The sequence below is a fragment of the Stegostoma tigrinum genome, chromosome 17, assembly GCF_030684315.1.
Source record: "Stegostoma tigrinum isolate sSteTig4 chromosome 17, sSteTig4.hap1, whole genome shotgun sequence".
In the NCBI taxonomy this organism is placed as follows: Eukaryota; Metazoa; Chordata; class Chondrichthyes; order Orectolobiformes; family Stegostomatidae; genus Stegostoma; species Stegostoma tigrinum.
The window spans coordinates 60,386,036-60,412,125 of NC_081370.1; the positions used below are offsets into that span (position 1 = coordinate 60,386,036).

The 26,090-nt window shown below is 43.1% G+C and overlaps 1 protein-coding gene across 1 annotated transcript in view; it reads right to left on the reverse strand.

Moving 5' to 3' along the window:
- LOC125459523 (histone-lysine N-methyltransferase PRDM9-like) overlaps positions 1–24,550 on the reverse strand; it is a 40,216-nt gene extending 15,666 nt beyond the window's left edge. Inside the window, exons 1-8 of the mRNA XM_048546052.2 lie at positions 24,389–24,550; positions 17,217–17,340; positions 15,152–15,423; positions 14,497–14,558; positions 12,217–12,488; positions 10,837–10,917; positions 8,941–9,528; positions 6,872–6,994 (exon numbers count right to left, since the gene is read on the reverse strand). Coding sequence (XP_048402009.2) covers positions 6,872–6,994; positions 8,941–9,528; positions 10,837–10,917; positions 12,217–12,488; positions 14,497–14,558; positions 15,152–15,423; positions 17,217–17,340; positions 24,389–24,550 — 1,684 coding nt within the window. The remainder of the gene's footprint in view (positions 1–6,871; positions 6,995–8,940; positions 9,529–10,836; positions 10,918–12,216; positions 12,489–14,496; positions 14,559–15,151; positions 15,424–17,216; positions 17,341–24,388) is intronic.
- Positions 24,551–26,090: the final 1,540 nt, after the last annotated feature.

Below are 26,090 nucleotides of genomic sequence, written 5' to 3' on the forward strand. Positions count from 1 at the left end.
CAGACCACCTCCATTCTCCTCCAAACCGTTTACATAAATATCACAAGCGACAAGTACAAGTCCCAGTACAGGGCTGCATGATTGTGCACTGTTTAGCACTGCTGCCTGACAGCGCCAAGGATGTAAGTTCAATTCCAGCCATGGATGACTGCCTATGTGGAGTATGCGCATTCTCCCCATGTCTGTGTGCATTTCAGCTGGGTCCTCTGGTTTCCTCCCACAGTCCAAAAGATGTGTGCACTGGGTTGACTGGCTGTGCTAAATTGTCCATTGTGTTCAGGGTTGTGAAGGCAAGGTGGGTTCACCATGGGAAATGCAGAGTCACGGGGAAAGGGTGGGTCTGGTTGGGATGCTTTTTGGAGGGCAGACTCAATGGGCCAATTGGCCTCTATCTGCACTGTAGGGATTCTAAGATTCACTGATCCCTCCAAAAGACCACTAGTCACAGGCCTACAATCTGAATAACACGCTTCCACAACTACTGTCTTCTGTGGCTAAGCCAGTTCTGCATCCAGCTTACCAGCTCACAATGGATCCCACTTGACTTCACCTTTTGTATCAGCCTACCATAAGGTTCCTTGTCAAAGGCCCTGCAAGTGCACATAGACATCACTGACTGCTCTGTTCCCCATCAATTATCTTTGTCACCATCGCTACTATCTTGAAGAACTCAGGTAAGTTTGTGAGACAAAATCTACCCTACAAAAAGCCATACTGCCTATCGCTAATAAGTCCATATTTTTCCAAATGTGAATAAATCCTATTCCTAAAAATCATCTCCAATAATTTCCCAACCACTGACGTTAAGGCTCACTGGTCTGTAATATCCTGGATTATTCCTGTTGCCCTTCTTAAACAAAGGAAAAATGTTGGCTGTCCTCTAGTCTTCTGGGACATCTCCTGTAACTAAACAGGATACAAAGATTTCATACAAGGCCCCCCAGCAATTTCCTCTCTCATTATTCTGGGATAGATCCCATGAGGTTCTGGAGACTTGTCTACCTTAATGCTTTTCAAAAAACTGTCCTGGGCACACCTAACAATTTCTCGCCCACCCAAGTCCTGGCACTGAATGAGTCTCAGCCAACATGAGCAAAGTTAAAATGGCCCACAACAATAATATTTTTCCATAATCTGTCCACCTATCTGTTCTTCTCTCAGGCACTGGCTGTTGGGAGATCTGTAGTACAATCCCAAAGTGATTACATCCTTGCTATACCTGAGCTTTCTACACATATGGCCTCACAGGATAAGACCTCCAAGATGTCCTCCCTCATTGCAGCTGTGATAGTCTCCCTTGCCAGCAATTCCCTCACCTCTTTGCATTCCTCTCTAGTTACAGTCTTTTTCCCAGGGTGGGAATGTCAATTACAGGGGACGTGGGTTGAAGATAAAAGGGATAAATCTTGAAGGAGATGAGAGGCCGATTTTATTTTTTTACACAGAGGATGGTAAATGCCTGGATTTTGCTGCTAGAGATGGTAGTGGAGGCAGATACAATAGCAATGTGTAAGAGGCATCTTGACAGATACATGAATAGACAGGGAATAAAAGGAGACAGATTACAGAGAGGCAAAAGGATTTTAATGTAGAAAGGTGTCATGTGTCAGCATAACTGCGGTGGCCTGAAAAGCCTTTTGCTGTGCTGTATTGTTCTTTGGTGTGGGAAGGAGGCTCAAGGGGCTGAATGGCCTGTGACTGTTCCTAGGCCTATGTACTGGTGAATGACAGGGAAGATTCCAAATGGTTTGCTTCATCAATGATTTGACATCACAGCACCCTTCACATTTTCGCAAACAATAATGATTCTCCTTCTCTTTTTAGGCTTGCCACTTCCTCAATCATGTACCAGTTCTCAACTGGGCCCCTACAACACTGGGCCCACTACAACAAAACAGAAGGAAACATGTACACAGCTATCACTTCTTCCTTGCTGCTTTGGCTTGCAAATCAGCAGCATAGAAGAATGAATGGCATAATAACAGTCTACCTCCCTCCATTCTGCAGCCAGGCCACCTGAATGTGCAATTCTTTCAAACCACAGACATTGCAAAAGTACTTCACTCTCTAAATAACCCTGCCATCCTCACCCACCAGCTGTGAAGAAATGCACAAACTTTCAAATTCGTAGCTAAAACTGGATATTTAATGTGAAAGGATGTAAGCATACTAGGTAATGGAGCTGATGTGTTGACCCTCTGTTCATCTTCTCTAGTTCTTCTCATACTTTGCAGTCTCTTGTTCCTTTAATTTTGTTATGTATATCTCTATTCCATCCAGTTTTTGAGTCTCTATTGTCCAGCAAACTCTTGTCCAGACTTCCAAAATCTGGTTCTTTCTCCTCCTCCAGTCAGGACAGCCTGTATGAATCTAACCATTCATCGTTCACTTCTCACTACCTGTCCCCACTCCACATTCTCTGACTTGAATTTTTAAACAAAGCATTTTCAAAACAGGTCTTCTAATCAAAAACTATGTGGTCACAAATGTAACAAACTGCATGCTATCATCAGATCAACCTCTTCCAGAATTTAAATGCACCAATGTCAGAAATAGTGTTGTGCTTGACTCAAGTATTGAACTTACAAATAATTGAAAATGGCTGGAATTAGTATACTACGTTTCAGTGTCACTGGGTCAAAATCATGGAACTCCCTCCTGAACAGCACATGCACTGCAGTCAACGACACCTTTTCGAGGACGACTAGGGATGAACAATAAATGCTCACGCAGTCAGCAACACCCACATACTATGAATGGATGTGTTTTTGAGGAAAAGCTTTAATTTTAATGGCCCCTTCCAATAAATGTGCAACTATAAAGTAAAAGCATAAACAAATTAGGGGCTTATGTTATTGCATATTTACCAATTGTATTTCATCTCCTCCAAGAGATTAATTCATTGAGTATACAACAGAGTAAATTGTACAAGAAAAACTTAGAAAAATCAAATGACTGGAATGCATTTAATACTTTCATACCTCCTTCACAGTTTCTACCATTTAGATGGAAGTACACCCAAAACTATATATCGCTCTCAGCACCTTAGCATTGCACAGAAACACAATGCATTACCAAGTAGTTCTCAAAAAAGACACGCCATTGTGTTGGTATTATATTAACACAAACAGAAAACGCAGAAGAAAATCAGTAGGTCTATCTGCTTTTGTGAAACATGAAACAGGGAATTAACATGTAAGAGTTCGGAACTCATACTGGGCTAGAAACAGGAATTCTCTTTCTCTTTTGACAGATTTTATTTATTATTCGTTCATGGGAAGTGGGCATCACTGGGTCAACATCTGTACCATCCCTAATTGTCCAGAGGGCAGTTAAGAGTCAATTACATTGTTGTGGATGTGGAAGCTGGGTAACGGTGGTGGATTTCCCTCTCCAATGGACACTGATGAACCAGACGCTTTTTCGTGATTACATAGTCAACAATAAGCCAGCCCTTTATTGTGCATTTTATTGAATTCAAATTTCATCATTTGCTATGGTGGTATTCATGGATGTCCCCAGAACATTAGCCTGGATTGGTTCTAGATTGCAAGACCAGTGACATCACTAGGCCAATACCTCCCCATGATGCTGCCAGCTTTGATTCACTTTTATTTTCACTTTTATCTTGTGTCTGTTCAAAATAGCCACAATACAGGTTAGGAAACACAGTCTCCATCCAATTTCTCCAACAGCAGATGATGTGCAAAGTTGAAGAAGAAACAATACAAACACAACAAAGAGAATAATGTAATTTTACAATAATGATTGTGACGGCCCAGTGGGAAAATTCTTCAGGTTGGATAATGAAGATTGCATATACAATGGCCTGTATCATGACGAGGTGCTGGGGTTGGACGAAGTCCGGAGTGGGGAGCCAATGGCCCTGCGGTATTATCGATGGACTGTTAATCCAGAGACCCAGATAATATTCTGGGAACCTGGGTTTGAATCCCACCATGGCAGATGGTGGAATTTGAATCCAACTAATATCTGGAATTGAGAATCTAATGATGACCATGAATCGATTGCCAATTGTCAGGAAAAAACCCACCTGGTTCACTAATGTCCTTTAGGGAAGGAAACTGCCATCCTTATCTGGTCCGGACTACATGTGACTCCAGACCCACAGCAACATGGTTGGCTCTTAACTGTCCTCTGGGCAATAAATGCTGATAGCCAGCGACGTTCTCATCCCATGAATGAATAAAGGAACAAAGAATAAAACAGTCACATGATACCAGATTATAGTGCAACAGGTTTATCTGAAATCACAAGCTTCTGGAATGTTCACAAGACAAAGCAGCAGCAATCCAAAAAGCTTGTGATTTCAAATAAACCTGTTACATTACAACCTGGTGCCATGTGACGTCTGACAACGGCCAGTAGATGGTATCGAAAAACTTTGAAATATTTATAGAGTCATACAGCATACAGCTCTTCAGTCGAAATAGTCCATACTGACCATGTTCCCAAACTAAACTAGTCCCATCTGCCCACATTTGGCCCACATCCATCCAAATTGTTCCTGTTCATGCACTTATCCAAACGTCTTTTAAACATTGTAATTGCACCAGCATCCACCACTTCCTTGGGAAGTTCATTCCACATGCAAACCACCCTCTGTGTGAAAAAGTTGCCCCTCACATCTCTTTTAGGTTTTTCTCTGCTCACCTCAAAAAAATGCCCCCTGGTTTTGAACTCCCCCACCTCGGAGATCTTCATGTGAAATTGGTTTACCAAGGTTAGCAGCCTTCTTTATTTATAAGTTATAGCTAGCTCACCATATCACTTTGATCTGCATGAAGAAGCCTTTGAAAAATCCATATTAAGACAGCATTCCATTCCTTCTCTCAGACCGTAAGAAATAGGAACATCGGTAAGCCATTCGGCCCCTCAAAACTGCTCTGATATCCAATAGGGTCATGGCTAATCCAACATTCCTCAATGTCCACTTTTCCGTCCTTTCTCCTTAACTCTTGATTCCCTGACTGAACTAGTATCTATCTATTACAGCTTTAAACATGCACATGGGCTCTGCCCTACAACTCTCTGCAGCAATGGATCTCAAAGGCCCTCAACCCTCACAGAAGTTGTTCCTCCTCATTTCCATGTTAAATTGGTGCCCCTTTATTCTGAAACAATGTCATCTGGTCCGAGACTCTTCCATGAAGAGAAACATTCTCTCAGCATTTACTATTTCAAGCCCTTTTAAGAGTCCGATATGCTTCTCTGCGATGTATGTGTCTCAATAACATCAGGTTGATCACATTACAAGCTTAGTTGCATGTGCTTGTTATAGAATTAACAGCTTCCAACTCTGGTGATATACTTTTGAAAGGAAAAAAATGGAAACTGTGTTGTTAATGATCAAACTTAGAAAGTCAATATAGATCAGTAATCACAGCAAACAAAGTAGTGGAACAAGATGATGTACCCATTGAATGCTTCACAGAGTGGGATAGACTTTTATTATGAAGTGACTCCACAGACAGCTCGAACATTATTCGCCATCAAATTCACACATTATTTGTTCTGCTTAAATTTAACAACAGCCTTGTTTTCTTATGTCACACTTATCTCATGATCTAGAAGAGTATGAGTTTCCATTATGACACATCCTTTTGTACACTTGCTCTGCTTTTTAACAGATTTTATAAAGATCTTTATGGTCATCCCTCAGCTTCTGATGCTCCAGAAAAAAAAACCCAGCCTATTTAGCCTCTCCCATAACTCAAACCCTCCAGTCCCAACAGCATCCCTGTAAATTTTTTTCCTGCATCCTCTCAAGTTTAACAACATCCTTCCTATAGAAGGGCGATCAGAATTGCATGCAGTATTCTCAAAGTGGCCTCACCAATGTCTTGTACAGCCATAACATGACGAACCAACTCCTATACTCAAATGTTCTTCCCAATGAAGGTAAGCATGCCAAATGCCCTCTTCACTAAACTGTCCACCTGTGATGCCACTTCCAAGGAAATATGCACCTACACCCCTCTGTTTCTTTGCTTGGCAACACTCCCTCGGACGCCACAGGAGAGGGTGAATAGCCAAGGTCTTTTTCCAGGATAGGGGAGTCCAAATCCAGAGGGCATAGGTTTGAGGTAGGAGGGAAAAGATTTAAAAGGGACCTAAAGGGTAACTTTTTCACTCTATTTAGAGGATGGTGTTATTTAGAGGGTGGTACGTGTATAGAACAAGCTGCCAGAGGAAGTGGTGGAGGCTGGTGCAATTACAACATTTAAAAGGCATCTGGATGGGTATATGCACAGGAAGGGCTTAGAGGAATAACGGGCAAAATGCTGGCAAATGGGACTAGGTCAGGTTGGGATGTCTGGTCAGCATAGACAAGTTGGACTGACAGATGTTTGCACGGTGTATGAATCTATGACTTTATAAATGTTTAAAATGCCCTATTCTGTATTGCTCTGTTGATCTTGGGAGTATCAGGTTTGAGGACTGGTCTGTAACAATAATGAGGGTCTCAGCTAGTGTGATACTGAAAAATGACAAGGGCTAAACTGTCTCCGAAGTAAAGTGAAGAAGGTATTATTGCTGCTCGCTACCCACTGCCCTTGACTAAAATTGTCAATGTCAGAGGAATACAGAATTGTGTTCACGAATAGGCTGCCTAGGGTGACGTAATAAGAAAATACTTCAATTGGTTACCCTGTCAAAGCAAACTTCCACATCCATGGAACTGAATCATAGGTTCACAGGAGAAGGAAAAAGTGGATACCCAAGAACATATTGAATTTATAAATTCACCAGTGAGATCATTCCTAAAGTCTATTAACATAAAAATTTAGCAAGGCATGGAAACACTGCTCAGCCTGTCAAATCATTAAGTTTACCACAAGATTATTACCTTTATTTCCTGATGGGTTTAGCTGCCTGTCGTCAATGTTAGCTTCATCACAACTGTTTGGCACTTGGCGTTCCATTGCTTCCATCCCCTGTGTATTCACGAATATTGCATTCTTACAGCACACTGAAAAACACACAAGTTGAATTACTGGTGCATCACGTTCACAGCCAAACCCTACATATCAAACATCAAGTGACGAATAGTTAGCAACAATGCAATGGCATTTTTCCCTTTAAGCAATGAACAATTCAGATGGGGTGGCTAGTTGATGAGACAGTAAGCAAGGTTATAAACTACTTTTATCTGAACAGGTTTGGCAAATACACTAGACTAGGTGGGGTGCGTTACAGATAAATCACTGCTTCACCTGAGGAGCGGGGGGGATGTGTGGACCAGGGTGTCCACCTGCCATATTAACACCATTGAATGTCAAGGAGCGATCGTTATTTTGTCTCTTGTAGTTCACTGTCTGCCATTTGTGTGGCACGAATGTCCCTTCCCACTTGTTGGCCAAGCCTGGATATTGTCTCGATCTTCCTGTATTTGAACATGGACTGCTTCAGGTTCTCAGGAGTCATGAATGGTGCTGAACATTGCACAATCACCAGTGAACATCCCCACTTCGGTTCTTATGATAGAGGGATGGTGATGGTTCTGCCCAGAAACCTCCCCTGAGGAACTCCTGCAGAGATATCCCGGAGCTCAGATGACTGACCTCTAACAACCATAACCATCTTCCTATGTGCCAGGAACTCTCCAACCACAGGAGAGGTTGCCCCCTGACACCCACTGATTCCAGTTTTGTTAGGGCTCCTTGATGCCACTCAGTTGAATGCAGCCTCAAGGGCTGTCACTCTCACCTCACCTCTGGAATTCAACTCTTTTGTTCATGCTCGAACCAAGATCTGGTAACAAGATCAGGAGCTGAGTAGCCCTAGTGGAACTCAAACTGGATGTTACTGAGCAGGTGCTGCTTGGTAGCACTGTTGATGACACTTTCCAGCACTTTACTAATAATTGGGAGTAGATTGATGGGGCAGTAATTGGCTGGGTTAGCTTTATCCTGCTTTTTGTATATAGGACACCTCTGAGCAATTTTCCACATTATCAGGTAGATCCCAGTGTTATAGCTGTACTGGAACAGCTTTTTCTGGGGGACAGGCAAGTTCCAGGGCACAAATCTCCAGTACTATTGCCAGAATGTTGTCACGGCCCATAGCATTTGCAGTGTCCAGTGTCTCCAGCCATTTCTTGATATCACGTGGAGTCAATCAAATTGGCTGAAGACTGATATCTGTAATGCTGGGGACCACTAGACAAGGCCGAAGTGGATTGTCCACTCGGCATTTCTGGCTAAAGGTTGCTGCAAATGCTTCAATCTTATCCTTTTCGCTGGTATTCTGGGCTCTTCTGTCATTGAGGGTGGGAATATATGGGGAGTCTCCTCCTCCTTTGAGTTGTTTAATTGTCCACAACCCTTCGCGACTGGATATGGCAGGACTGCCGTTAGTTTTGGGATCTCATAGCTCTGTTTATCACTTGATGCATATGTTGTTTGGCGAGCGAACAATCCTGTTTGGTAGTCTGACACCTGATTTCTGGGCTGCTCCTGGCATGCCCTCCTGCAGTCTCCAGTGAACCAAGGCCGATCCTGTGGCTTGATGGTAATGACTGAGATGTGACACATAATATTACCAAATATGAATACACTATAAAGTTGTAGACAGGGAGAGAGATTGGGTCTCTTTTGCAACCATGTTGAGTTTTAATTCAATATTATATAATCTTCGTTATCTGAGAAACAAAAGTTTGCAATTAGACTTAGAAGTTAGTGGGTCTCAGAGTGCTTAAGAAATTAGTTCAATTGCTTGTGAAAAGTCTTTTCATTAAAGAATTAATCATAAAATAATGAAAGTTTGAATCCAGGTTTAACACTACGTGATTAGTATTACTGTGCAAAATAATCAAGACTTCCACAGACATGTTAATAGTCACAGAAGGAGCATTTTCACTTCTGCAGAGTGAAATATTTGCACATTTGAACCAATTTTCTAAAGTCAGTACCTTACCTGAAGGAAACCGCCTGTGTTTCTGAAGGGATGATGAATCTACAAACATTTGATGGCAGTTGTCACATTTATAGGGTTTCTCTCCAGTGTGACGACGGACATGCACCTTCAGATGGGAACTGCGATAAAATGCTTTGCCACAAAAGCGGCAGGGGTAAGGTCGTATGCCAGTGTGGGTGCGGCGATGCTCTTTGAGGTTCCACTTCTCTGCAAATGCCCTTCCGCACTCTTCACATGCAAAGGGCTTCTCACCCGTGTGTGTGCGGAGGTGCATCGTTAAATGCTCTTTACGAAAAAATTTCCTTTCACAATAGTCACAGTTAAAACGCTTCTCTTTGTTACAGATTGGTGAGCTGGGATTCAATGTCCTTCTATTCTTATCACTGAATCTAATTGGTGCTTTATAGTTTTCCAAACTTAAGAGGCACTCAAAGGAGCATTGTTCGTCTTGGGAGAGATTACTATCCAACTGTTGTAAACCATTGACCAAACCATCCCCTGGTAGAGTCTCTCCTTCATCGTGTCCACAGTCATTCTCAAACCAAACATTCTGAGGTTCACTTTTTGGTTGAACTTCATTAACTGAATCTGTTTAAAACAAAACATATAAGCTCAAAGATCCACGGATGGGTTTCACAAAACATTAGTAAATCTCCGGTGGGCTGTGAGGGTCCTCCAGGTCATCTGCAGTTGACGAAACATACTGGTTATTGAGGTGCAGTGTTACAATCGAAGTCACACACACGTCTATCTCACTCATTCACCGAACATCGCAAACCAAACTGGCTCTTGTGCTGCACCAATAATTCTAAGCACGAGCACCCAAGAGGTAAATGTACGAGCAAAACCTGTGTTACTGGTACCACATACAAATGTGAGATTGAGTGTTCAATCCTTGTGGCACTGAAAACAAAACAGGAACCAATGAATACATGTGGAGCTCAACACAAGACTGAAATTGTCCAACCTGGATCCGGTTATCTCATTAGTAACTCATCAAATGTAGTGCCATGCTCCAGCTGGCAGGTGCCCAGTGGGGGTGGAGCAGGACTGGAGGCACCTGGTTGGGCTGGGGTCTTTTTCCTTGCCCAAGTTGTCTGTGGACAACAAAGTTTGTGAACCACTGTTATGTATAAAACCAAGATTTGAGCATAATATTAATCTTTGTAAGGTTCAATTGAAATACTGGCATAGTGCATTCCTTCTTCTAAGTAAAATAAAGTTAATGTTATAACAGTGGTCTAAATATATCTTTAAACCTATAAAAAGATGATTATGAGCTCCAAGAATAAAGCTCAGTTTCAAAGATTTGGATGCCTTAGAGAGTTCTATTCTGCATTGCTTGTCTTGACAGGTAAGTAATTCAGAATATTTTACATCTAAGACAACACATACAAATGTTTCTTCCTCCCGTGGCAGCACTTACAAACTTGAGTACGAAGGTGAAATACTTTCATCAGAAACATTACAAACACATTGTTAAAAAATCCCTCAACTGTAGTCTCGAATTTTTCAAGTCACCGATTCTGTCATTTTCATCAGTCTGTCTCCATTTCAAAGATAGTAGGAACTGCAGATGCTGGAGAATTTGAGATAACTAAGGTGTAGAGCTGGATGAACACAGCAGGCCAAGCAGCATCAGAGGAGCAGGAAAGCTGATATTTCGGGCCTAGACCCTTCTTCTGATGAAGGGTCTAGGCCCGAAACGTCAGCCTTCCTGCATCTCTGATGCTGCTTGGCCTGCTGTGTTCATCCAGCTCTACACCTTGTCTCCATTTCACGACGTGTTGAATTCGAGTTTACTTGTTGCATTTTAGACTTGAAACCGTGCAGATTTACTTTTTTCATAAACTGTCACTCACAAAAATCATTTAAAACAATGAAGTGATTTCCTACCTCCCAGGGGTGTCTTCATCTGGTCAAAGTTATGGTGTGATTGAACTTCTGTAGCATTCCAACAGCGCAGCTCGTCTTCAGCTGGGTCAGGACAATATGGTGTGATGAAGCCAAAAAAATTAAACATAACCAAAAAATAAAGCACAACAGTAATACAAAATGGTTCAACCTTTGGCAGCAATTTCAAACTGCAACCAAATGTCAGTGGAGCTGAAATGGAGACTCAAGATTTTGAAGCTTTAATTTACATTTTGTAGTCTTGTTGCATTCAAGAAGAGATGCAGGAGGACTGAAAGAAAGGCTCAGTGGCCATGTTTGTAAGCTACAGGAAAAAACATTTGTCCGATGGTGAAGGGAAATTTTTCTAGAAACGTGGTGGAAATGAGAGTTGCGAGATAGATACAAAGAGGCTTCCAGAAGATTTAGACAGGCTAAGTGAGCAAACAGAAGCATGATAAAAGGAATGTAATGTGGGCTAGAATGAAGGTACAGAGTTAGACCATAAGAGAGAGGATTTGACATAGGCCATTCAGCCCACCGAGTCTACTCATGATCTAGTGAGATCGTGACTAATCTGACAATTGTAACCTCCACTTTCCTGCCTTTTCTCATGACCCTCAATTCCCTTACACTTTGAAAATCTGCATCTCCCAACCTTGAACACGCTTACTGACCTAGCCTCGGCTGTCACAATAATTTAGCTCCTTCTTTCCCCAGAACTGGTGCCAGCACCTCATGAATCAAGTCAATTGGACCATTTATGAATTATATGTATAAAGGTATTAAAAATTCCTTTCTTTACTTTCTGATTGATTACTTTTCTGGTTATGTCCAATTTGTGCTCTCTCATTGCCACAATATCAACAAAGGAGTGTTACCAAGGACCAATGCACCCAGATTCACAAGGATTTTGACTTTTAAGATAACTAGATTAAATGCAGGGAGCAATGCAATTTAACTTAGATAGGTACAAAATAATTATTATGGAATTAAAAACCAAAAGAGTTTGTGATACACAGACCACCATGCTGATCAGAAGAGATCTAGCATATGAAGTCTATGTGTTTGTCAGTGATAGTTTTTAATTCTAGCAAGGGCAACTAATGTACTGATCTTCAGTGTCAGGTGCTGGGAGTATAAATCGAAAGAGAAATACCTTTGCCTTACAAAGTGTTCATTAGGTCTCACCCAGGTTGTTTCATGCTCTGGGCACCACAGAGAATATATAAGTATTCATAGGACAATGGAAGTTTTTGCAGTTGTGAAGTCAGATGATCTGAGCAGGCAATTCACTGCACTGAAGTCCGCAAAGATCACAGAATGCACTTTTGAAATTGTGAAAATTATAAATGGTAGTCAAAAGCAACTTTTTCCACTCACTTGGGTCTGGCTCTTCCTCAGTTTTTATTCTTTGTTTCTGTTGCGCTGAACATGCCTGGGGCGACTCCATGTTGTTGTATGCAGAAACATTGCTAAGTTTCTCTCCAGCTGGTCTGCTTTTATGCCAAGGTCTATTTACTTCTACATCCCCGTGCCAGATAAACAGTTCATGTGCTGGTTCAATTGAGCGACACACTCTGTAATAGAGCTTTCCACTAATCTGGGAAAGGGTCAGATTTGTCTCTTCTGGCGTCTTAGCAAGATTCACAAACCTGCATCAAGTACAGAATTTTTTCATTACAAAAGGTGAATCTCAATCTTCCCTCAAGTCATCAGAACATCATTCTACATATTCTATCTTCCGCCTTTGCACGAATGCCATATTTCTTCTGCTTGTGTTTACTCAATAAAGGTCCTGGAGAGTGTTACTGAGCAAAGAGACCTTGGAATGCGGGTTCATAGTTTCTTGAAAGTAGAGTTGCAGGTAGACGGGATAGTGAACAAAGTGTTTGGTATGTTTGCCTTTATTGGTCAGTGCATTGAGTACAGGAGCTGGGAGGTCATGTTATGGCTGTACAGGACATTGGCTAGGCCACTTTTGGAATACAGCATTCAGTTCTGGTCTTTCTGCTATAGAAAGGAATGTGAAACTATTGTGAAACTTGAAAGGGTTCAGAAAGAATTTACAAGCATGTTGCTAGGGTTGGAGGGTTTGAACTATATGGAGAGGCTGAATAAGCTGGGGCTATCTTCCCTGGAACATTGGAGGCTGAGGGGTGACCTGACAGAGGTTTATAAAATCATGAGGAGCATGGATAGAGTGAATGACCAAGGTCTTTTCCCGAGGGTACAGTGCATTGGTTTAGGGTGAGAGGGGAAAGATTTAAAAGGGACTTAACGGGTATTGTTTTCACACAGAGGGTGGTGCATGTATGGAATGAGCTGCCACAGGAAGTGGTGGAGGCTGGTACAATTTACACCATTTAAATGGATGGGTACATGAATAGGAAGGGTTCTGGCAAATGGGACTAGATTAATTTAGGATATCTGGTCGATATGGACGATTGGGACTAAAGGGTCTGTTTCCGTGCTGTACAACTGTATGATTCTAAACATATAATAATGAGAAACCTGTTGTTTAGTAACTTAAGATCTTGATCGTTCTTTTCCAGTCGGAAAATAAGAAAACAGTCAAGTGTGGTACACTTGGAAAACGGTAGTGATTTCATGGTTCTAGAATAGTTTTTGCCATTACAGGCTATAACAAAACATACTTTACTTGTCAAGCTTGATGAGATCAAAGAACATTGGTAGCACTGTACACACTGGCCTGGTTCAGAATCAAATATTACCACTACAGAAACAGGAACTGCAGCTGATACAATCCCCTGACCTCAGGAGGCTCACACAGGAGTCAAGTTAAAAGCTGCAGTGGAATGCCTTTCCCTTTCCTTCTCCTTCTTTAGCATTAAGCTTCACCCACCTTCCTCTCAACTATTGTCCTATCAAACTGATGAGTGTAGAAGCTCAGCAAGGTGTGAACTTCAATTGCGTGACACCATTGCAGCCATTCAATTAGAATTTTTAAAAATTCATTAAACATTAACACTGTTACTAATTGCTTCTTCAAAGACTTGTGGAGTGTTTCAGATGAGTGAATGAGCTGTCAATCTATTAAGTTTTGAATTCAATCTCTGTCCCACGTGAAGTCTTCTGATCTCACCAGGTGTATCTGTTGGAGTGCTACCATTGTTCAGTGTCTCTAGATTACAGACAAGAAAGGTGCACAAGGTTATGACTGATCATTATCTTATTACTCCTGAAATGTTATGTGCAACCACTAAGAGCAGGAATAGTCTTTTTTTGGGCTATGCTGTGATTGGTGTTCCATGACTGCGTAACCACCAAACTATTTTTAAGATTAGCATCTTAAGCAGTGGTTGCTTTGCTGATGTACTGACCAACAGGACAGAATTGAATTTCTACTGAAGAGGAAGGATGGGGAGAAAAATGATCCAGGATATAATTCACTTAAGTTTGGGTTAAAATAAACTGTTTATTTGGGGAATGTAAGCAAAAAGAGCATCAACTGGTAATCCACAAGAATTGCCATGTAGAGACACGGAAATATACTCACTGTGCAATACAACCAGAAATCTGAAAAGGAAAACATGCTTTTGGGGAGATCTATATTATTTGGGGCACAAAAAAACCAGAACATTTTAAACTGTGAAGCATTCAATACAGTGAACCATTTAAAATCTGACTGACTTATCTCACCTCATCCAGTTGCATTTAGATTCATCAAAGGTCCCTGGTTTGGACAAATTCCTCTCCTGCACCTATGAATTGAAAATATTTTTGGTACGGACGTATGTATAAATGAAGTTACTTGCTTTGACAAACATATCAGCTAATGAAAGTTGGGAAATTTTTAGAATGAGCACAGTAGGTTATTGAAGGTTTACCGAAGAACTAAACTCTATGATCATTATATGCAAGTCAGAGAAGATTAAACTTCAAAAGCAACCCCTGATTACTACCTGCACTTCTGTTTACTATTATACTAGCTACATTGCAGTAAAATAGCCAGCATTATGTACAGAGCTCACAATGTTACCAAGTTAAAGAATTACATTTGGTGGTGGAAATTATGGGGATTGAGCAGAGGGGCAGAATGCTATTAAGTCCTTCAAGCCCGCCCCATCATTAAATTTGATCATAGCTGAACATTCAGCACAATGCTACTTTTCCTCACTCTCTCCAAATCTTCTGACGCCATTAATTTCCAGCAATGTATCCATTTCTGATTTGACCCTTCCACAGCTCTTTGCAGAACAGAATTCCAAAGATTGAGTGAAGAAACTGCTCCTAATCTCAGACTCAGAAATAACAAACATATCAATTTTAAAAATGACTTTTAAAAATAACATACCATCTGGGAATATAGCTTTTCAATAGAACCTTGTTCAACAGCAACCTGGCCTTCATATGGTCCAAATATCACACCTTTAGGAATGGCCTTTGCTGTACACCACACTCCAAGCCCTCCATCGTGACTCCCTGATGGTCCCACTGCAAGTCCATGAGGAATGCTGTAAAATGCTCTCGAAGGGGTATCAATCCCAACTGGCGTGTCAGTGACAAACACTGGTGGTTCATGGGCAGCACAGCCACCCACAAAATAATCCTGACAGTCTTCACAAGCTATGATAAAGAATGTAAAAAACATCTTTACCTTCAGGAGCAACTTTTGAGAAAGAAGTGAACACTTTTCAGAGAATTATCTCCAATAACAAACACCTATGCAAATGGAAACAGTAAAGGCAAAAATCTGTTCATTTAAATTGTGCAGATAGAAAGTGTGAACCAGTTTCTAGTCAAAGTTGAAGTATGCTTCTATTCAAACAAGCAGAAAATACATGCTGCTATGTTGCAAACAAAAGAAATAGTACTTGGAAATGAGCAGCTTAAAAGGCAGACTAAAAGGAAAAGCAAGATGTAATAATTACAAGCTAAATAATGAAAAAAAACAAAAAAAAACTGTTGATGCTAGAAATCAGAAACAAAAGCAGAAATTACTGGAAAAACTTAGCAGGTCTGGCAGTTCTTCAAAAATGAAGAAGAGTCACTGGACCCCAAACTTTAACACTGATTTCTCCCCACAAATTAAATAACTACTGCAGGCTTGTGATCAGTAGTTTTTCCAGCCAGTCTATACCTTTGAAAACGATAATGATGTACACATGCTCACATGCATTGCAGGGCTTCCAGCACCGATTTTTGCCATCCTACTGTAGCTTAAATAAATCACAGTTCATACACCAAAAATATAAATTGTACAGCAACACATTAAATGATTCATGAGGTAAAAATATCACATATACCAAAATTACACAATGCACAGATCTAAGTTTTGAAATAAAATATCAGGAACATAAGAATGGGAGTAGACCATTCAGCCCCTGAGGCTATTCTATCACTCAATGAGATCATAGCTGATCTGTGGTCTAGCTCCATACACCTGCCTTTGTCCCATATCCTTTATTAAGCAAAATTTATCTATTACAGATTTAAAATTAACAATTCATTTAGCATCAACTGCTATTTGTGGAAGAGGTTTCCAAACATCTACCACCCTTTGTGTAGAAATGCTTCCAAACAACTCTCCTGAATGGTCTGGCCCTGATTCTCAGACTATGCCACTCGTTCCAACCAATGGAAATAGTTTTTCTTTTTCTACACTGTCTTTTCCTGTTAATACTTGAAAGACTTCAATGAGAACACCCCTTAACCTTGTAACTTCTGGAGAAAAACCATCCAAATTTGAACAATTTCTCCTTATAACCTAACCCCTGAAGTCTATGCATTATCCTTGTTGAATTCCACTCCACCTGCTCCCCGCTCCCCACCCCCCACCATGGTGCACAGGAAGTGATGGCCTAGTGGTATTATCGCTGAGTTGTTAATCCAGAAATCCATACAATGTTCTGGGGACCTGGGTTCAAATCCTGCCACGGCAGATGGTGGAATTTGAATTCAATAAATATCTGGAATTAACAGTCTAATGATGATCATGAATCCATTACCGACTGTTGGAAAAACCTATTTGTTCACTAATGTCTTTTAGGGAAGGAAAATGCCATCCTTACCTGGTCTGGCCTACAAGTGACTCCAGACCCACAGCAATGTGGGTGACTCTTAACTGCCCTCTGGGCAATTAGGGTTAGGTAATAAACACTGCCTGGTCAGTGATGCCTTCATCCTGTGAAAGACGTTTTTAAAAATCTGCTTACGGTACTCCAAGTGGGGTCTAACATTGCAACAGAAGACATTTCAAAAGGTGTATGAGAGAAAATATGAGGGAAATGGGACATCTGGGCACATTCAGCTTTCAACCAAATACAAAGACAATGCTTGCGGTTGTGAAATCAAGGTAGATAAATGAAATCAATTTACAGATCAGCTGCAGCTAATGCCCAAAATTAAAATTTACTTACACAAGTTAACATTTTCACTGTTACTTCTTTGCGGAGCGCTGATGTCATCTCTTAGCTCCCTCAGAGCTGCTGCCTGCACCCCATCACACTGATCTGAATTCATGCTTCCATTAAGCATCACCTTCTACAAGAACAAGTGGAGCCATTTAACAAAAAAAAAAGAGGAAGACAATCATTATGCAAGATACGCACTTAGAAACTCAATCATTCCAGCAGACAAACCAACAACCACACAAAAATCAGAATAGCGAGGAGGTTAATAAGTTCATAACCAGCAAGAACTCAAAGATGACTTATGGCCCCAAAAATTTAAAATTCATTGGCTCAAACGTAACTGGTTAATGAATGGTGGCTATAATTTGTTAAGACTTTCTTTTGTATATTTAATCTTTATTATAATTTGCGAGGCAAAATGCTAGAGGTGGACACAGAGGAATGTTCTTTAAAGGCATCTGGGATCTGAATGAAAGTCAGCCTACTTTGTATCTCTGAACTAATCAGACTGAAGCAATAACAGTAAAAACATTGGTAAGAATGCAAGTGGAATAAGGCTTGCCTGATTCTGGTATTCTCAATGCGTGAATATGTTGCAAGGGAGGCAGGCATTTTTAAATTTGGAGTTGCCTCTAGCTTCCTTCACTATTCAACATGATCATGGCTGATCTTATTCTGCCACTTTCACATTTACCCCCGATAATCTTCCAAACTGTTGCTTTTCAAGAATTTATCAACCTCTGCCGAAAAAAATGCAGTCTCTGCTTCCACCAACTTTTGAGACGGGAGTTCCATAAACTTGCAATACCCTGAGCAACAAAATTCTTCCTTATTTCTGCAATAAGTTGGCAAGCCCTTACTTTAAAATAGTAATCGCCAAGTTCCAGATTAGAACTGAGATGAGGAGGAATTTCTTCAGCCAGAGGATGGTGAATCTATGGAATTCATTACTGCAGAGGGGCTATGGAGGCTGAGTCATTGAGTGTATTCATGACAGAGATAGACAGGATCTTGACTAGTAATGGGATTAAGGAATGTGGAGAGGAGGAGGAGACTGGAGTTGAGAAACACATCAGCCATGATTGAATGGTGGAGCAGACGCGATGGGCCGAATTGTCGAATTCTGCTCCTGCATCTTATATTCTGATGGTATTCAATACCCTTTGGATTAAATAACATTCTAGTATCTTTCCTAATTACTTGCTGAACCTGCATACTAACCTCTTGCGAATAAGGCACGAGGATACGCAGATTCCAGAGTTATGATGATCTGTACTGCACTGCTAAAAAATGGTGGTAGAAGCAAATTCAAAAGCAAGTTTCAAAAAGGGACTCAATCATGAATTAAAAAGTCAAAGCATAAAGGGCTATCAGAAAAGAGAAGAAATCAGACTAATCAATAAATCTTTCAAACTAGCATGGCTAGTGAATGGCTTCCTCTTTTAAAATAATTTTTTATAAGTGAGCTGAGGATTGGCAAACAATATTCAATACAGATAAGTGTTTGGAAAGTCAAACGAAGATAGGACTTATACAGTAAATGGTAAGGCCCTGAGGAGTATTGTGGAACAGAGGGGCCTAGGAGTACAAGTATGTAGTTTGTTGAAAACAGCATCACAGGTAGACAGGGAGGCGAAGATGGCATTTCACATGCTGGCCTTCATCGGCCTAGTCATTGACTGTAGGAGTTGGGACATTATGATACAGTTATATAAGTTATATAAGTCATCCTGTTATGGGAAAGGCATGGTTAAACAGGAAAGTATGCAAAGACTTATGAGGATGTTGCCATAACTAGCAGGCCTGAGTTATAGGGGGAGGTTGGTCAGGATAGGACTTTATTCCTTGGAACATAGGGGAATGAGGGGTGACCTTATTGAAGTGCATAAAATCATGAGGGACACTGATAGGATGAATGCATATAGCCTTTTTCCCAGGGATGGGGAATTGAAAACTTGAGGGCATAGATTTAAGGTGAGAGGGGAAAGATTTAAGAAGGACCTGAGGGGCAACTTCTTCACGCAGAGAGTGGTGTGCATACGGAATGAAGTGCCAGAGAAAACAGTTGAGGCAGGTACAATAGCAATATTTAAAAAAACACATTTGTATAAGTACATGGATGGGAAGGGTTTCGAGGGATACGGACCAAAAGCAGGCATATGGAATTAGCTGAGTGGGCACCATGCACCAGTTTGGGTCAAAGGGCCTGTTTCCATGCTGCATTATTCTATGACTCTATAAGTTTACAATTCTTTAACAAGGTCAATGCATGGCCCTTGGGAATTATTAGACATTTTGCATTTAGATAGCAACAAACAAAATTTGCCCAGGAAGGCTTGAATGAGTTGAGTGAGGGTGCAAGCACGTGGCAGCTGAAGTATAATTTGGATGGAGGTGATCCACTTTGAGAGCAAAAACAGGAAGGCAGTTTATTGGAAAATGGGGGAAGTACAATGAGCGTCCTTTGTAGTGAATGGAACAAGGTCAACCAGGTGGATTTCATAGAGTATGACTTCCCTGATTAGGGCTGTAAACCTGGTGTGATCAGGGTCAGGGTTCTGCTCACTCTAGGAGATGGCCCTAAACTAGCTGGGTCAGTGTCACATACTATGCATGTGTAAATACCAGCCTTCGTTACTTTATCCTTATACACCAGTCACTGAAAGTAAACCTGCAGGTGCAGCAGGCGGTGAAGAAGACAAATGCTATGTTCGCCTTCATATTGAGAGATTTGAGTACAGGAGCAGAGATATCTTTCTGCAACTGTACAGGATCTTGGTGAGATTGCACCTGGAGTATTGAATGCAGTTTTGGTCTCCTTATCTGAGGATGGATGGAGGGAATACAAGAAACGTTTACCACACTGACTCCTGAAATGGCAGGAGATGTACAAAGGGAGAGTGGATCAGTTTGGGCTGTATCACTGGAATTTAGAAGAATGAGGGGGCATCTCATTGAGATGAATACAATTCTAAAAGGGCCAGGTTGGCTAAATGCAATATGTTCCAGAATTAGGGGTCACAACCTAAGCATAAGAGTTGGTCATTTAGGACGCAGACGAGGAGAAATTTCTTCACCAAAAGAGTGATGAATCTGTGGAATTCTCTGCCACAGAAAGTGGTTGACGCAGATTCACAGTCAAGGTAGATTTAAACCCATACCCCCCCTGCATTAGAGATAATGGGAACTGCAGATGCTGGAGATTCCAAGATAATAAAATGCGAGGCTGGATGAACACAGCAGGCCAAGCAGCATCTCAGGAGCACAAAAGCTGACGTTTCGGGCCTAGACCCTTCATCAGAGAGGGGGATGGGGGGAGGGAACTGGAATAAATAGGGAGAGAGGGGGAGGCGGACCGAAGATGGAGAGTAAAGAAGATAGGTGGAGAAGGTGTGGGTGGGGAGGTAGGGAGGGGATAGGTCAGTCCAGGGAAGACGGACAGGTCAAGGAGGTGGGATGAGGTTAGTAGGTAGCTGGGGGTGCGGCTTGGGGTGGGAGGAAGGGATGGGTGAGAGGAAGAACCGGTTAGGGAGGCAGAGACAGGTTGGACTGGTTTTGGGATGCAGTGGGTGGGGGGGAAGAGCTGGGCTGGTTGTGTGGTGCAGTGGGGGGAGGGGGCGAACTGGGCTGGTTTAGGGATGCAGTAGGGGAAGGGGAGATTTTGAAACTGGTGAAGTCCACATTGATACCATTAGGCTGCAGGGTTCCCAGGCAGAATATGAGTTGCTGTTCCTGCAACCTTCGGGTGGCATCATTGTGGCAGTGCAGGAGGCCCATGATGGACATGTCATCTAGAGAATGGGAGGGGGAGTGGAAATGGTTTGCGACTGGGAGGTGCGGTCGTTTGTTGCGAACTGAGCGGAGGTGTTCTGCAAAGCGGTCCCCAAGCCTCCGCTTGGTTTCCCCAATGTACAGGAAGCCGCACCGGGTACAGTGGATGCAGTATACCACATTGGCAGATGTGCAGGTGAACCTCTGCTTAATGTGGAATGTCATCTTGGGGCCTGGGATAGGGGTGAGGGAGGAGGTGTGGGGCAAGTGTAGCACTTCCTGCAGTTGCAGGGGAAGGTGCCGGGTGTGGTCTTCCTCCACCGCATCCCTAAACCAGCCCAGTTCGTCCCCTTCCCCACTGCATCACACAACCAGCCCAGCTCTCAGATGGTCCAGCACATCCCTCGTCTTCCTGGACCTCTCAGTCTCCATCTCAGGCAACCAGCTTGTAACTGATGTCCATTTCAAGCCCACCGACTCCCACAGCTACCTAGAATACACCTCCTCCCACCCACCGTCCTGCAAAAATTCCATCCCCTATTCCCAATTCCTCCGCCTCCGCCGCATCTGCTCCCACGATAAGACATTCCACTCCCGCACATCCCAGATGTCCAAGTTCTTTAAGGACCGCAACTTTCCCCCCACAGTGATCGAGAACGCCCTTGACCGCGTCTCCCGTATTTCCCGCAACACATCTCTCACACCCCGCCCCCGCCACAACCGCCCTAAGAGGATCCCCCTCGTTCTCACACACCACCCTACCAACCTCCGGATACAACGCATCATCCTCCGACACTTCCGCCATTTACAATCCGACCCCACCACCCAAGACATTTTTCCATCCCCTCCCCTGTCTGCTTTCCGGAGAGACCACTCTCTCCATGACTCCCATGTTCGCTCCACACTGCCCTCCAACCCCACCACACCCGGCACCTTCCCCTGCAACCGTAGGAAATGCTACACTTGCCCCCACACCTCCTCCCTCACCCCTATCCCAGGCCCCAAGATGACATTCCACATTAAGCAGAGGTTCACTGCACATCTGCCAATGTGGTATACTGCATCCACTGTACCCGGTGCGGCTTCCTCTACATTGGGGAAACCAAGCGGAGGCTTGGGGACCGCTTTGCAGAACACCTCCGCTCAGTTCGCAACAAACAACTGCACCTCCCAGTCGCAAACCATTTCCACTCCCCCTCCCATTCTCTAGATGACATGTCCATCATGGGCCTCCTGCACTGCCACAATGATGCTACCCGAAGGTTGCAGGAACAGCAACTCATATTCCGCCTGGGAACCCTGCAGCCATATGGTATCAATGTGGACTTCACCAGTTTCAAAATCTCCCCTTCCCCAACTGCATCCCTAAACCAGCCCAGTTCATCCCCTCCCCCCACTGCACCACACAACCAGCCCAGCTCTTCCCCCCCACCCACTGCATCCCAAAACCAGTCCAACCTGTCTCTGCCTCCCTAACCGGTTCTTCCTCTCACCCCAAGCCGCACCCCCAGCTACCTACTAACCTCATCCCACCTCCTTGACCTGTCCCTCTTCCCTGGACTGACCTATCCCCTCCCTACCTCCCCACCTACACTCTCTCCACCTATCTTCTTTACTCTCCATCTTCGGTCCGCCTCCCCCTCTCTCCCTATTTATTCCAGTTCCCTCCCCCCATCCCCCTCTCTGATGAAGGGTCTAGGCCCGAAACGTCAGCTTTTGTGCTCCTGAGATGCTGCTTGGCCTGTTGTGTTCATCCAGCTTCACATTTTGTTGTCTTGCTGTTGTAATACACCTGAATAACAAACAATGAACATTTATGAAGTGGCATTTTGTTTATTTGTCAATATCTTACAGCAAATATCACTGCATTTAAACGCAACCGCAAAGGCCTGAAGTGAAACTAGATCTACATCTATATACTTTAACCAAATTTCTAAAAGGACTGAACGCCACAACTACTGCCATCTGGAAGGGGAAAAACAGCAGATACATGGGAACACTCCCCCTGCAGGATGTGCCCAAGCCATCATGCCACTCATCATGCTGGAAACTTATTGTCGTTCCTTTTGTGCCACTAGGTCAAAATTCTGGAATTCCCTCCTAATAGCATTATGGATTTACTATAGCACATGGAATGCAGCAGTTCAAGAGTGCCACCTTGCAAACAGCATCGAAGGACGGGCAACAAACGCAAGCCCAGCCACTCATTGTGACATCCCAAGAGTGAACAAAAGAAATACCGAAATAATCCATTTTCAGCTGAAGGAGAGAAGCCTCCCTGCTCTTCTTCAAAATGACATGGGATCTTCAAAACTCTCACTGATTAGTGGCTCTTTGGGAAATGGCTGGAGGTGTGACCAAAAGTAAAGATCCCAGATTACACCAGACAAGAGTTGACAATTGAGACTGCATTGCAGGTCTAAGTGAATGGTGGAGTAGCTGGAGGGGTTGATTGCCCACATTGATGTTGCTTTAGGTTTGCACCTTACGACTCTCAGCTCTCCAAAAACACACAGATTGATCAGGTAGTGCTGATCAAACATACACTGTTTTAAGGGACTGTCCCTGCTTTTGACTCTTAGTTCAAGGCTGGCCCATGGATTCCGAACCATCCCGGGAGACCTTGCAACCTTGAGATTTACTTTTTAACCTTCTGGGGATTATATTTCCACTCATTTCACCGCATACACCAAATACATTTTTATATGTCCCACCAACTCCCTCCCGTTGGTTGGCACGTCCCTTATTTTGTTACCTTGGTTACCTGGGAATTTGGTCTCCAGCCCCATTCTCACATCCACAGGAACCCCAGTCCTGCCCTACAGTCCCCACCAAGGTCTCCCTGAAGTATTGATGTATTTGGCCAACCAGGTGAGGACAGCTGCGATGGTCCTTTCCAAGCAGGTGAGGGTGAACACAGCTATCTGCAACCAAACCTCCTCTCACACCCAATTCGGCCCCTGAGAGTGGGTGCCACAGCCCTTATGGGCACGCATACATTGATGCATAAATACCTATAGTAACTGAGATATACGCGCACACACAGACACATTTATATTAATACATACATATGCTTACAAATTGATACACACATACGTGTGGACATATATGTACATAAACACATAGATGTACACTGGCAGACACACACAGTACATAGATATATACTGACATACATATCCATAAGTACTGACAGAAATGTATACTGAGACACACATATAGATGCAGATGTGCACTGACATATATAAATGGAGATGTACACTAACACAGAGATATCGATTGACACATATATGAAGATGAATGCTAAAATATATACATATAATCTGACATATGGAGACTTAGATATGTACTAACAGCTACAGATATAAATTATGAACTGACTGAAAGGTAGGAAACACCAGCCCACTTACGTCACCTCCCTGCGGCCCACCGCCTCCCGCGCACGCGCAATCCTGTGCGGCTCGGGGAGGAGGCGGGGTAAGCGCCCTGACGTCGCAGGCACCAACAGCCAATGGAGTGGCGAGGGTTGGGGAGAGTTCCACGCACGCGCGCGCCACGGCCTTCAGGCGCATGTGCATTCACTCCCGGGCTGGAGCCACGCTGCGCATGGGTGCTGAGGGATGTTTGTTTGGCACGTGGTGAACACAGGGGTCTCTGTCAAAGAGCCTTCCACTGGGCCTCAAAGCATCCACAATGTCTCACTGTATAAAACAGTGAAGCCAGTACTCAACTCCCTGAGATAACAAGGTGTGGAGCTGGAGGAACACAGCAGGCCAAGCAGCATCAGAGGAGCAGGAAGGCTTGACGTTTCAAGCCTAGACCCTTCTTCGACCCGAAATGTCAAGCTTTCCTGCTCCTCTGATGCTGCTTGGCCTGCTGTGTTCATCCAGCTCCACACCTTGTTATCTCGGATTCTCCAGCATCTGCAGTTCCTACTGTCTCTGCGTTGTTATGGAGCCTTTTTGTGACTTTAGGAGATCCAAAGGAGCTTCGAGGTGTAGACACGGGAAATGTTGTGGGATGCTCTGGCAAACCTGGTTTGTGATGTCAATGGAGAGATAAATATTGGTCAGGACACCTCCAACACTGAAGGACTAATTAAAAAAGAACGATACAGCAATACTTGGGCAAGGAGCATGCTGGTCATTCTGAAGCTCCATTTTGAGGTATACAAGGCAACATGGACCAATATAATAAAGTGTGAAGCTGGATGAACACAGCAGGCCAAGCAGCATCTCAGGAGCACAAAAGCTGACGTTTTGGGCCTAGACCCTTCATCAGAGCAATATATGTCACCACACATTTTCTGTTCTTTCCTTCTGGGCACAAAGAACTCCCATCTTCCACTTTGACATCTTTACCGTCCACCTGGGTAGGCACATAAGGATGGTTTCAATGCAAGCTCTCAGTGAAAAGCCAGCACTCCCCTACCAGTTTGGACAGTGAAATATAACTAATGGATCAGAACACTGACCGCATCAGAGCTAGAAATGTGAGGATGAAGGCCCCTGCTAAAACAGGGAAGCGGGCTGAGGCAAAGAGAAGACGGAACAAAATAGAGAACTTGATATCAGGCAAATTGGTCAGCAGATCATTCCCATGCTCCTAGAGGATATAACGGACAGACCTGAAATTACAAACAGAGCTAAAATCACAAGAATCCAGAACCAGGCAAATATGGGGGTTTCGGAACAAGGAGGCAACCGCTTAGTGGTATTATTGTTAGACTCTTCATCCAAAGACTTCAGTAATGTTCTGGGGACCTGGGTTTGAATCCTGCCTGGGCAGATGGTGAAGATTTGAATTCAGTAAAAGTCTGGAATTAAGAGTCTAATGATGACCATGAATTCAATGTCGGAAAACTCATCTGGTTCACTTACCCCTTTAAGGTAGGAGACTGCAATCCGTGCCTGGTCCGCCTACATGTGATTCCAGACCTGACAGCAATATGGCTGAGACTCTTAATTGCCCTCTGGGCAAAAAATGCTGGCCAGTCCAATGACACTCTCATCCTGTGAATGAATAAAAACTGCAAGTGCTGTCTCTACCTCCTGGTCTCTGTATCAATCCATTGACATGCCAGTCACCTGATCCCACGCCCCGGCACAGCAT